General features: G+C 37.8%; 1 protein-coding gene across 4 annotated transcripts in view; it reads left to right on the top strand.

Annotated features, from left to right (window-relative positions):
• Positions 1 to 14,334, top strand: part of Pde4b (phosphodiesterase 4B) — a 522,330-nt gene that overhangs the window by 90,896 nt on the left and 417,100 nt on the right. For all 4 annotated transcript variants that reach the window (XM_070025809.1, XM_070025806.1, XM_070025807.1 and 1 more), the window contains one exon: positions 1,512 to 1,750. In XM_070025809.1, coding sequence (XP_069881910.1) covers positions 1,512 to 1,750 — 239 coding nt within the window. The remainder of the gene's footprint in view (positions 1 to 1,511; positions 1,751 to 14,334) is intronic.

The following is a 14,334-nucleotide window of genomic DNA, read 5'->3' as shown; positions in this document are numbered from 1 at the left end:
AGGGGAGGAGTGCGGGAGGTGAAGGAGGGCAAGGATAGTGGGAGAACAAGGAAAGGGCTAACAATGATCAACATGAAATGCACTCATTGCCTTACTCATGCAACTGTAACCCCTCTGTACAGCGTCTTTACAATAAAAAATTTAAAAAGTAAAATAAAACTGTTTAGGAAAGCAAAAATAAACAACAACAACAAAAAGATTGTTGTCTTGTGTGGGTCATATAAGTGCAAGAGGTTTCATCAGAAGAGATACTATGCCTCTTTTTGCTGTTGTATCATTGTGAAGTAACACAGTACAAAATTATAATAGTTTTACACCAAATATTTGTTGAGTGAATAAAAACCTTGAGACTCCAGAACATTGAATGTGAGTTACAGGTTCCTCATTGAATAAAAAAGATGAAGATAGAGAACTTTTGTTAGTTTAAACCCCAGAAAATCAACCTCAAGGAAATACTTGTGATTTTAGTACCATAGATTTTTAGGTGAGCAACCTTCATTTGATGGTAGGACTTCCATAACTCTCTGTTAATGTAAGTGGAGAGGATCAGGTATATGGTACACACCTATAATCCCAGTACTCCACAGCCTGAGGCAGAGGAATTGTGAATTTCAGACCAGCGTGGGCTACATACTGAGTTGGAAGTCAATCAGGTCAACATAGTCAGATCTTGTCAAAAAAAAAAAAAAGGAAGTGGAAGTCATAGGTTTTAAATTCCAAGTTGCTCTAGGTGGTCATTGTATTGTCATAGCATTTTCTGTCTTTGATCTGGGGAATCTCACTCCTAGCAGTACCAGGAACCATAGTCACCCCAGAGATATGGGAAAGGTGAATAGCTCTTATCATGGTTCCAGCACAATGCCTTTGTCTTCTTACAAGTACTCAATTCATGGCAGCATTAAGGCATGGGACTTTAGCACAGAAGTTCAAGACTGGATTGAGTACTTATTCTGTGAGCTCTGATCCTTTCTCTGAGATCTTCTATAAGTTTAATAAAATCAAAACAATCATCATCTACAAGAAGGACCCCCCCCCTTTTAAAAACAGAAACAGGAACAGTCAGTCAATCCATGTATCATCCTGCGTCCTAATATATCTTTTTTATGTGTGTTTTAACATCAAAACACTTCCTAGTTTATTATAGTTTTTATATGCCACACAGTGATAACACTTATTTTCAAAATATACTTTCAACCTTGAAAATTAGAAAAAGAAGAGAAAATAGGAAGTAAAACATAAAGAGAAAGAAGAGAAGAAGCCTTCCAATCCATTTTTGCCATTCCTGGTAAAAATTATCTATGGGCATAAAGATCTCTGGAAATTTTCAGCAGATAAGTTTATTTACCTTTGCAGTCTCTTAAGCATTTGAAGTGTTAGTTTCCAAATAACTTGTCAGAACTGCATAGTGGCAGATTGATGATTTATTTTCTTACTTGCTTTACCAGTTTATATATTTGAATTTCATTCTCTTTTTCTTCTTTTTTCCCCCCCTTTTTCCATGGCTCCTACAGAATGTTAAAGATTATTTTGAATGTAGCTTGAGTAAATCCTACAGCTCTTCCAGTAATACACTGGGGATTGACCTCTGGAGAGGGAGAAGGTGTTGCTCAGGAAACTTACAGTTACCACCATTGTCCCAAAGGCAGAGTGAAAGGGCAAGAACTCCTGAGGGAGATGGCATTTCCAGGCCGACCACACTACCTTTGACAACGCTTCCAAGTATTGCTATAACAACTGTTAGCCAAGAGTGGTGAGTAGCCTTGAATAAATGTCCATGCTAAAGTTCGTTTTGTAATGACTGTAGAATACAATTCTGTGACCAAAGAGATGAAATAATGAAGATGCTGACATTTTGAGAATGTAGTTACCAAGATGAACCTTTTAAACAGTAGCAATAGTTTCTATTTCTTGAGCTCATTTTATATAGAGTCCATTGAGGAGGGAATGAAATATATTTGCATTTGTGACCTGTTGTTCATTTAAAACAGAATTATGCAGTGAGTGTTAATACTTCCTAATTTAGAAAAGCAAAAATAGTTCCAAGTACTTTATGTAATATATAGTATATTATTTTTTGTTTTCATCTTATACTCTATACGTGTTCCTAGTATCTTTATATTATAATTCCATTTTATAATCTTATTTTTAATTATCTATAAAAACGTTTATAAATCAAAAGAAGAATTAGAGGTGAGAGTCAAAAAATCTATAAGAAATGCCTATTTTATGGTCTATATTTGTGAGGGTTTTTTTTTTGTTTGTTTCTGTTTTGTTGGTCATGGGGCTTGAACTCTGGGCCTGGGTGCTCTTCAGCGCAAGGTGAGTCCTCTACCACTTGAGCCACAGCACCACTTCTGTTTTCTGGTGATGAACTGGAGATAAGAGTATCATGGACTTTCCTGCACAGGCTGACTTAGAACTGTGATCCTCAGATCTCAGCCTCCTGAGTAGCTAGGATGACAGGCATGAGCCACCAGTGCCCAGCTGAGAGTTTATTTTTAACCAGTGTTAAAATACTAATGAAGAATATGATATCAAGTCAGTGTGGTAGTGCACACCGAGCCCTCTTGAGGCTGAGGCAGAAGGATGTCAAGTTCTAGGACAGGTTACACCTTCTAGTCAGACTCCCTTAAAAATTTAAAGTAAATATAATTTTGTAACTGTGATTAACATTGTGCCACAACACTATTCAAAGCGGTGTTTAGCATGTATTTAATTATGAGTAGTTCCTCACTTTTTCTTTTCTTGTTCCTCACATAACTTTCAAATATTTTCCAAAAATACCTTGTTTGCCTAAGTTGGAAAATTATTGTTAAAATGAAAAACAATCTATAACTTACATAATTATAAATTGCAATAATGTGGTGCTTTTTTTTTTTTTTAAACTCTGGGCTTGGGTGATGTCCCTGCGTTCTTCAGCTCAAGGCGAGTACTCTACCGCATGAGCCACAGCACCACTTCCTTATTTAATGTTTTGGTTATACCTCATTTAACAAATTATCTCAGTGTTTTGTTTTTTTTTTTTTTTTGGTCGGTCGTGGGGCTTGAACTCTGGGCTTGGGTGCTGTCCTTGTTCTCTTCAGCTCAAGGTGAGCGCTCTACCGCTTGAGCCACAGCGCCACTTCCTAATGTGGTGCTTTTTAAATCCTGTTTTGTTTAAATCATTTATTAAGGAAGATTGAATATAGTGAATTATTGTGTGACCATCACTATAATAAATTATGTAAAGTCTATGCCTTTGATGGTGTGCTGTGTGGCCTTGGCACATGCTTAGCTGCATAGTGCTTATGAGCAAGCCCTGGGTGCTCTTTCAGATAATACCAGACATCTTCAGTCTGTGTTTATTTAATATTGTGAGAATCTAATTATGAAAACTCTGGATATCACTGCTAACAGCAGGAAGCACATCAAACAGCCTGAGTATGGCAAAGCAGCACAGTAAACTATTACAGGGAGAATGCATTAATACCATATAGCTCTGCTTCCCCTCTTGTTTTGCTGACTGAGTATGGCAACCATCCTAGCCAATTATTGAGAACTAAAGTGGGCAGATTGCTCCCACCGAGCTTACTTGGTCAAGTAGCTCGCATGATTAATCTTGTTCTGTTGCTGCATAATTGTAGATTTGGAGTCTTAGAGACTTCCAGATTTCTATTTTCAGCAGTTTGGTACTGGTACAGTTGAAGCTGTTGTTAAAATATTAAAATACATTCCTGAACTTTCCAACTACCCTTGTAAAACTAACCCCTTCCTCCAAAGCCCTCAATTTCCCAAATTCAGCCATGGCAAGGTGTGTTGTTGGTAAGTGTTGTTAATGTCACTGTTTTTTCATGTTATTTGAATACCTAAAATATAGTGTACTTTAAAGTGTAAGTTCATGTCACTGAAGGACATTTTAGGATTTGTGGAATTGTCTCTCCCTTAGGAGTATCAAATCTAGACTCTGATGCTTCAACTTTCTTGTTTACTTCTCTTAGTTGACTGTTTTTATATGTACAGTAAAGGTGATAATTATACGTAGGCCATTGAAGTTACTCAGTATGAGGTTCTGTGCTTATGTAAGGCTATCATCAGAGGTTACCTTCCCTATTCTTAATCATTAGGCAATAAATTCTTTGGAAAATTACAAATCATGTCACTTTCAGGATCAGTAGCTTCATGCTGGTATCTATATTTTTGTATGAATTGCAGGATTTAGTCATTACCCAGAAAGATCGTATTGTATAACATCCCATGTTACTAATTCATTCATATCATGCTTATTTTAGTTAACTATATACTTTTAAAGGTGTTGAAATCTTAGCTCTAGTTTTATTTCAAAGAATTACAACTAAAATCTTTTGTATACATCCCTGTAAAATGCTTCCATTGGGATATGGGTGGTTGAAAACAACTGTGATTACTGTAGCGGAATCTGTTCCAAAGATTATTTGATTCAAGTGGATGGGTCCTAGCTGTCTTTATTGTACCAATTTGATGGAAAGGCAGCCTCAGTTGTTTATAAGAACAAATCACAGTTAACAAATAACAAGAATATTGTGTCTCTGTCAGTGAGTTCTCTGTACAATGTCAGTTAGGGAATATTCCCAGTGTTGGAAGTTGTATGGTATGTCATAATTATTCAGCACTGTTACAGTATGGTGAAAATAACCATAGATAAATTGTCTATGAGTGAGCCTAGTTGTGTTCAAATAAAACTTGTTTACAAAAACAGGGACTGGCTTTATTCTTCACTCCTAAACATGTCTAGGACAGAACTTTTTATTTTTATAATTGCTTTGAGTGTTACCAAGGATAGAAACTGACCTTGGGTCCCTGACTTGTGTGTTAAAATTCATGTCAAGCTATCAAAGCCAGTGAAAGGACTTGAGTGACTACTAATGAAAAGTATTGGTTTGTTGTATATGAAGGGTAGAGTACATGGATGAGGAGGGATGCCGTCATTACAGGAGAAAGGTGTGGAATGTAAGGATACAGATTTTATTTATCATGGGGAAAGAAAGCATTAGGACATTACATGACCTCCATCACCATCCCCCTCAACACCCAAATGAACTAACAATGAAAACGATAAGGCCTACTTTTCTGGATTTGGGTGAGAAGTAAAGAAAATGTTCACGATGCATGTAGCACATGAACTAGTACTTCCTGACTACTTGGATGCTATTCTTTTTGCCGTCTTACTGTCCTCTGTAGATGGAGTAGCAGACTGGAGGTTCAAGGGAACTTCACTGCCTGAATTCTCAGAACTAATGTTGAAAGCAGAAGTCAGATGGGGATAAGATGTTACCTTTATTACTGATAATAATACTGATGCTGGAACTTGTAATTTATGTCACGCCAGAACTAGGCTCCTAACACTGAGTCTCTGTGGTTAGTCTGATGTTCACATAGCAATAGGAGGTGTTAGAGTTAGGCAGGTTTTCCTCCATCCCTATACACACCTGCAGAGAAACCTATTCCTATAAAATGTAAAGACCAGGAAGATCTGGAGAAATCCTACTCTTGGGAAAGAGCTAAAGAGAAGGCTTGCATTGTTCATGGCTAGTTTATCCTTTGTCAAGAACCAAGTAAACTTAAATTGCCCCTTCTCTTTGACAAGAGAGGAAAGATGAAGAAGAAGCTGCTACTCCTGACCCTTGGAAGAGACATCAAATTGTGGTAGAATCATACTCATCCTTAAAATTCCATAGTTTAATGTCATAACAGGAACAAAGGAGTTCTTTATGGGGAGACCCTGGGAATGTTCCAGGACAGTCTTACTGCCATCTTGTGAAGTTTTTCCTCACAATATCAACCACAGTCCTTTTGAATCCTCAAAGTAAAAGCTGAAATCAAAGTTTCTTGTCCTTCCCTGTACACTAAAGTACAAAGAAATTAAAACTTCAAATTTTTCCTCCACCTTCTTAATTTACTAATTTTATTAGTGGACTCTTAAGGCTTCGTGTAGAGTGTAGGTTTCCTATACAGCGGAGCCTCTGCCAACTTTTGCAGAATAGGCTATAGTTCCTCTATTCGCATGTAAATCGCGTGTAAAGTCCCTGGGAGACATTGCTTTTTAAATACAAGACATTTTTGATTTGTCAAACTTATCAAAGCAATATATGGCAATCAAATTTTAAAAAGCTAATTCTGAACCTTGAAAATCTATAACTAGTCTATAGTATTAATCTTTCTATAAGATGTAGAGCCCTTTAACCCCTCCATTCCTTCTCTTTTCATAATTTAATTTCATGTATTATAATTCTATCTATCTATCTATCTATCTATCTATCTATCTATCTATCTATCTATCTATCTATCTATCTATCTATCTATCTATCTATCTACCTTCTATCATTTTCTATATGTCCTCCATAATACATTAGCATTAGTGTTTTTATTTGGCTTTTGGTTTGAAACTTTTTGGATATTTACCAGTATTTTTTTTCAGTTCTTTCCAAAGTTCTCTAGAAAAGGAAAAGACCTAGAACAATCCTTATAATAAATACGGAGGAACAAAGAGAAGCAGAAGGGGAGGAAAGGTGATACAAAGTCTGAAGACAAACATACTTGATTCAAGACTAATTATAAAAGGCTGAGAAGGTGGCTCAGTGGTAGAGTGCTTGCCTTGCATGCATGAGGCCCTGGGTTTGATTCCTCAGCACCACATAAGCAGAAAAAGCCAGAAGTGGCACTGTGGCTCAAGTGGTAGAGCGCTAGCCTTGAGCTGAAGAGCTGAGGGACAGTGCCCAGGTCCAGAGGTGAGGCCCCATGACCAGCAAAAAAAAAGACTAATTATATAAAGGGAACATGTTTTCTGTCATATATGGTGATTACACCTAAAATATTTGTAAACACACACAAGGTCATATGCATATAATCCTGATCAAAACTGACTAAATGGTAGTATAAGTAGGAGTGAGATTCTGTGGTATAACCCCTTTTGAACAATTCAAGGCAATTCAACAATATGAATACCAGGAGCTAATGTGTCTTGACTGAAATGAGATAGTCAGGACTAAAAGTAGAAGGAAGATGCATGAAATGAGGAATGGTGGATAAATACAATCACAATATTTAATATAATCCTGAAGCTTGTTTAAAACATAGAACTCTGAAAAGACAGGTGGGGACAGGATACATGAAAGGGTGGGAATAATGGAAGAGGTGATTCTGATTCACATACATTATACATGTAGGCTAATGTGCTAAACAGAAACCCCTTTCTGCAACTTTGAAGACAGTAATAAAAAAGATTAATGATAAAGCCACAATAATCAATATTGGCAAAAATAGGTACACCCATCAATGGAATAAAATCACCCCCAAAATTTCCTCACAAGGAACCTCCATACTGCTTTCCAAAGTGGTTGAACAAGTTTACATTCCCACCAACAATGAAGTAAGGTTCCTTTCTGTCCACATCCCCTCCAGCATCTGTTGTTGTTAGAGTTCTTGATTTTTGCTGTTCTAACTGGAGTGAGGTGATATCTCAATGTTGTTTTGATTTGCATTTCTTTTATGGCTAGGGATGTTGAACATTTCTTCATGTGTCTATTGGCCATCCTTCTTTCTTCTTCAGAGAAGCTTCTCTTTAAGTCTTTTGCCCACTTATTTATTGGGCAGTTGTTTCTTTGAGGATTTGTTGTTGGGTGGTTTAATTTTTTGAGTTCCAAGTATATTTTAGATATGAGACCCTTGTCCGTTGTATGGCTAGTAAAGATCTTCTCCCAATCGGTGGGCTTTCTATTGATCTTGCTAGCTATGTCATTTGCCCTGCAGAAGCTCTGCAACCGTATGCAATCCCATTTGTCCAACCTTTCTTTGATTTGTTGTGCTTCCGGGTCTCTATTCAGAAAATTTCGGCCTGAGCCAAGGAGACCTAAGGTTTCTCCTATTCCATCCTGTAATGTTTTCAGAGTGTCTGCTTTGAGTTCAAGGTCTTTGATCCATTTGGAGTTGATTCTGGTGCAGGGTGATATATAAGGATCTAGCTTTAGTTTTCTACATGTAGTTAACCAATTTTGCCAGCACCATTTACTGAAGAGGCTGTCTTTCTTCCATTCTATTGTTTTAGCTTCCTTATCGAAGATTAGATGGCTATAGGTCTGTAGGTTCATTTCTGGGTTTTCAATTCTATTCCATTGGTCCTGAGGTCTGTTCTTATGCCAATACCAAGATCTCCCCTATGATCCAGCAATCCCACTTTTGGGCATTTACCCAAATGTTTACAAACAAGACCACACTAAAGCTACCAGCACAACTATGTTTATTGCAGCATTATTTACCATAGCTAAGATATGGAACCAACCCAGATGCCCCTCAGTAGATGAATGGATCAAGAAAATGTGGTATATATACACAATGGAATTCTATGCCTCCATCAGAAAGAATGACATTTCCCCATTTGTTAGGAAATGGAAAGGCTTGGAAAAAATTATATTAAGTGAAGTAAGCCAGGCCCAAAGAAGCATAGGTCCCATGGTTTCCCTTATTTGCAATATCTAGTATAGGTATGAGTCAAGCGGAAAAGGTCAGATAATGTGATGTTAGGAAAATGAACCCTTAAATATGTATTTTAATGTTTTCGTTTCTTTCATGCATATGTTTCTAACGCATTTATAAGATTATTTCTTTGTTGCTTTGTATGTCCCTCCCCCACAGTGTAACCCCCGCTTTCACTATATTTGATGTCAGTATAACATGTGGAGGAGATGGGGCAAACAAGTCGTTTAAGGATTCAGGTGGACCTGTTGCAACAATGAGAAGTACAAAATGTCATGTCAAAACCAGCTTTACAATGTCGGTGGGGGGGGGAGAGGGGGGTATAATTGGGTGGGGGGAGGGGGGAGGCTGGGAAGGGAGGTGAAGGGTAAACAAAGGAGGAGGCTGCAATGCTTGGTAAGAAATGTATGCATTATCCTGCCCATGTAATTGTAGCCCCTCTGTACAGTATGTTCTCAAATAAAATAAAATAATATTAAAAAAAAATTTCCTCACAAAATATATCCAACTGGTTATTGACCAAAACAACTCCCCAAACCCAAAGATCCAATAACAAAGATAATTTATTGGAGAAAGTGTTGGGTTTTGAGCAAATGATGTCAGAACAAGTTAATCTAAACAGAAACCCTTATATTTTTCATAAAAAGTAGCTCAAAAATGGTCATAGATGAACATAATCACAAGGTGCAAACCTATAAAGCTTCTTGCAGAGAGCAGGAAAATCTTGGTTGACCTTTATCTTGGCATAGAGATTTTAGACATAACACCAAAAGCACAGTTGTGGGAAAAAATAAAAGATAAATCAGACTTGATGATAATTCAGAATTTATGTCCTGTAGAAGATAATGTTAAGAGAATGAAATGAAAAACCATAGATTTGGAAAAAATATTTTCAGAACCTATCTGATAATGGACTTACAGCAAAGAAAAGGAGAAGAAACATAGAAACACTTAACAATAAGAAAACAATGTCAGTTTCTGGTGGCTCACACTTGTAATCCGAGCTACTCGTTTTCAACATAGTGTCTTGTACATCTCATTGTTACAATGAGTCAATCTGTAACCCTATTTAAGCATTTTGGTTTTTCTCTTCCCCTCCCCAAATTAGAAAAATGTATATATAATATGCATGGCACTGGAATTAAATGTAGTGAAAACAGGGGTTATACCATGGGGGAGGAACATACCAAAGAAACAAAAAAAAATCACATAGCACATTATAAGTATGTTGAAAAATAGCAAGAAACAAAAAAAGAGTCTGAGATCTGAGGATCATAGTTTTAAGCCATCCTGGGCAGAAAAGTCCATGAGACTCTTATCTCTAATAAACTATTTAGAAAAAGCTGAAAGTAGCCCTGTGGCTCAAGTAGTAGAACATTAGTCTTGAGCAAAAGAAGCTCAGGGACAGCACCAATGCCCTAAGTTCAAGCTCCAGGACTGGCAAGAGAGAGAGAGAGAGAGAGAGAGAGAGAGAGAGAGAGAGAGAGAGAGAGAGAGAGAGAGAGAGAGAGAGAGAGAGAGAGAGAGAGAGAGAGAGAGAGAGAGAGAGAGAGAGAGAGAGAGAGAGAGAGAGAGAGAAAGACAGAGACAGAGACAGAGACAGAGACAGAAAGAGACAGAGAGAGACAGAGAGAGACAGAGTGAGAGACAGAGAAACAGAGAGAAAAAGAGAGACAGAGACACAAAGACACATAAAGACACACAGAGAGAGACAGAGACAGAGATGAGAGACAACAATCAACTCAATTAGAAAATAGGCAGATGATGTCAACAGACACTTTCCCCCAAAATGACAGATGGCAAGCAAACATTTGCAAATATGGTCAATATCATTTGCCATCGAGAATTACAAATCAAAACAATTATAGATACTACAGCACATTAATTGACAATGGTTAATATTCAGAGAATTAATAATATTTTCCTATATTTTAGTGCTCTTTTACATATTGGATGTTATTGTAAATGTAAATATGTTGGCTCACACCTATGATACTAGCTACTCAGAAGGGTGAGTTATCACAGTTCAAAGCCAGCAAGGGAAAAATGTGAGACTCCATATCAACCAAAAAAAAGCTTGGTATGTTGTTGTGTGCCCGTCATTCCTATTTGGGAATGATAGGCTATTTGGGAATCATAAGCAGTACAATGTGGGACACAACATCCTAGAAATGAGCATGAGACCTTATTCAAAAAACAACTAGAAACAGAAAAGCTTTAGTTATAGCTTAAGTGTTAGATGGTCAGCCTTAGCAAGCATAAAGTTCCAAGCTCAAACTAATTATTGCAACAAAGCAAAACAAAAAGTGTTAACAGGGAATAGAAGAACATTTTAAAACTCGCATCCATTATAGTTGAGAAATAGCAATAAAATTTGCTTCATTATATTTTTGTCTGTCCCGGCTAACCACAATCTTGTTCAGCAAGATCTCTACCACTTGAGCCATGCTCTTTCTCTCTGCCTCTCTCCCTCTCTCCCTCTCTCTTCCTCTTTTTTCCTCTCTCACTCCCTTCCTACCTCCCTCTCTCTCTCCTTCCCTCTATCTTATATCTCTCTTTTCTCTCTCCCTCTCTTCTGTCTCTCTCTCTCTCTGTTTCTCTGTTTCTCTCTGTTTCTCTCTCTCTCTCTCTCTCTCTCTCTCTCTCTCTCTCTCTCTCTCTCTCTCTCTCTCTCTCTCTTCTCTCTCTCTCTGTGTTTTTGGCTTTAGTTATTTTTTAGAAAAGGTCTCAGTGTTTTGTCCATGCTTAATTGAACTGCAATCCTTCTTCATGCAGCCTGCGTGTACCTGGGATCAAGAGATGGAGAGGTCTCATTAACGTTTTGTCAAGGTTGGCTTTGAACTTGATCCTCCCACTTATGGATGTGAGGCCCCGTGTCTGGCTCTAAAAGGCCTTTCACAGGATTATTGTTGGTGAAAGCAGAGTGAGAGCAGAAGCTGATTAGGACTTAAAAAAGTAGCAAAGAAAGTTTTCCAATGTGGAGACTTGGCCACATCAATCTTGAAGAGAAGGAACCATTTGTTGAGGAGGAGTAGTTGATGGGGCAGTAGTTGATGAAGTCTGAATTAAATGATGCACAGGGGAAAAGTTGAACTTTCAATAGGATCAAATACATCTTTTAAAATGCATGCATCCAATAGAGAAAAAATGATTAAATTGGAAAAAAAACAGGAAGAAAAATCAGGATAGGAAAGTTACATTTTCAAAGGTAGAGCACAGTAGTTATAAAATATGAGGTGTCCCACAATGTCCTCAAGTTGTAACTGTTTGCTGGACAGTGGGAAAGGAAGGGGGAAAGGATTGGGAGGGGAGTGGGACTGAGGTAGGAGATTTGAGGATCTGGGGGAGGATCTGAAATTGTGTGTCTCTAACAAGTTCCTAGGTGATATCTGTAGTATATACGTAGGAACCTCATTTTGGGGAATATTGGTTTAGATTTTCTTATAGGCTAGTGAGGTAATCTGTCCTCCTCCTTCCTTTCAGCTACAGGAAAGAATGGTCCAGATCACTGAAGTGTTTTAGTTGCTAGGGTTTTGCTTGGAAAGACTTTTTTATTTATACTTTTTTGGTATGCCAAGTCAGCTGATCTGTGGTAGGATTGAAACCCCAGTTATATAACTGCTAAAGTTGGGAGGATGTTCAGGTCTTAATGATAAAACAGGGCTAAGGTCAGCCACATCTGCAGGTGAGTAGGAAAAGGCAAAGGAACAAGGAAGGCAGGGAATTTAGTTTCAAGGTTTTCCTGAAGGACAGTTCTGATTTTTCTCTTATTGCGCCCACAAGGCAAATATAAATCTTAAGTTTCTCTCCTGCCTCAAGGTGCCTGAAGACTGTGCTTTGCTTCTCTAAGTATTTCAGCTGTGAACGGATTGGGCATCTATTAACTTAGGTGTAATATGCTTACTGTTTGCTGCCCCAACTTCCACCTCCACTGGGCAGTCACACTGTTGCCTGCTGCTGCCTGGCAGGCTGCAGTCCACTTCCAGTGTTCTTATTACCACTCACAGGAAACCTGGTCCTCTGGGAAGGGGGCTGTGAATTTCAGATTACTTCTTCCCTGCTCTGTTACAATTTAATAAAAAATATTTCATACTTTCATGCTGCCTTTCCACTACAGATCCTAACACGCTGTTTGCAAGATCAAAAGAACCCGTAGTTTCTGTGTGCAAAAGCCAGTGATTCAACAACAAGCTGGTGTGAAGAGAGGAAATTGATGACACATGTAACTGTTCAGCTCTCACTAATCTTTGACTCCCACTGAAATCTTCTGGTTACAGAAAGCATATTTGTGATTTGTGCACCAAGTGTTGCAATTGATAACTCAGCAACTCTGAAAGTCCCCCTTCAGCTCCTTATCTCAGATGTATAAAATAACTGAATGATGTATATTTAAAATCTCACATCATCTCCTCTGCAGTCATTGCTAATAACATCCTGTTATCAGCACAGGTATTTATAAAATGTACCTATTATTGATTCTGGCTTATATGATGATAATAATTAGTGTAATGCTTTATAGGTAATATTCTCATTATAATCCATGAGAGTATATAATGTATAATTTCCATTCCCATCTTATTGAAGCTTAAATCCACCATGACCTTGTTAGGTGGACATTATTCCTTCAGGTAAAGCAAAAATACAAGCAAAAGAATCTATAGTTAAAAATATGATACCTGAGGTAAAGAATTTCACAATTAGAGAAAGGCTCCATTTGTGTGTGTGTGTGTGTGTGTGTGTGTGTGTGTTATGACTAATAGATTTCAACTCCTACCTTTCTTCTTTCTCCTTTGCCTCAGATCTATAAAGAATAAGAAAATTTGTGGATGTGGGAGGGAAGGGATGGTACGTGGAAAACAAAGGAGGAGGCAACAATGCTAAATAGGAAATGTACTCATTACCTTGCTCATGTAACTATAACCCCTCTGTACAGCATTTTTACATTAGAAAACATACAAAAAAAAGAATAAGAAAATTAAGCACTCCCCCTGTTGGTGCTGGTGGCGAAGTTCAGACTATGCAAACCCCTCCCTCTCTAGGAACTCTCACCCAGGCCCCAGGTCCTTAACCTGTCTTCACTCTCACCTGCCCCCCCCCATTCATTGGCTTATTTCATGTTAAACAAAACCTGATAATTTCATCTTAGAGAACACATGAATGCTAAACTTTATTTCTATTGTTCCTAGGGAATATTCATTCTGATTTTGGAAGTTCCTGGCCAGGTGGCTGCCCAGCTTTAGAAGGACCTGCTACGTGTTCATAGAAACAAATTTCTTAGTTTTATATAGGATAATGATACTTCATCCTGTCAAATGTATAGTCATGTTATAGTTGTCTCCAGGCTAAGAACTGAAAGCAGAACAAAACATGGCCCCTGCTCTTCCCTGTTATGGCTCTAACCTAATGGGTTCAGTATGAGCTGAATCTATACAGCTTAATGTAGCGCTATTCACAGTAAGCAGTAGCTTTACTTTGCATGCACGGAGGAGAGTTATAGGCACATAAAACAGTATAAAAGAATGTCATACAAGGCATATATGAGCTACTGTGAGAATGTAGAAGGGGGAATTAAGGAATGAAGCAATAAGTATACAAAGCCATGAAAAAGATAGCATATTGAAGAAGCTATATTTAGCTTTCCTAAGTTGGAGAACAGGGTGAATATGGTGAGGTGTAATTGGAAATGGCCTTGAAGGCTCTGCTGGAAAATTGGATTTTATCCTGAGGATACTAGACCTTTATAAGGGCTATACAGAATGAAATGAAAGAATGTTTTTATTTAGTTCATTCTGATGGCAGCCTGGATGATAGGCTGAGGGAATAGAGATAGAAAGATGGTTTAGAACA

The sequence above is a fragment of the Dipodomys merriami genome, unplaced genomic scaffold, assembly GCF_024711535.1.
Source record: "Dipodomys merriami isolate MVZ:Mamm:240054 unplaced genomic scaffold, mDipMer1.0.p SCAF_172, whole genome shotgun sequence".
Lineage (NCBI taxonomy): Eukaryota > Metazoa > Chordata > Mammalia > Rodentia > Heteromyidae > Dipodomys > Dipodomys merriami.
The sequence above is the reverse complement of the archived record's forward strand: the minus strand, read 5'-3'. Positions and strand labels throughout refer to the sequence as shown.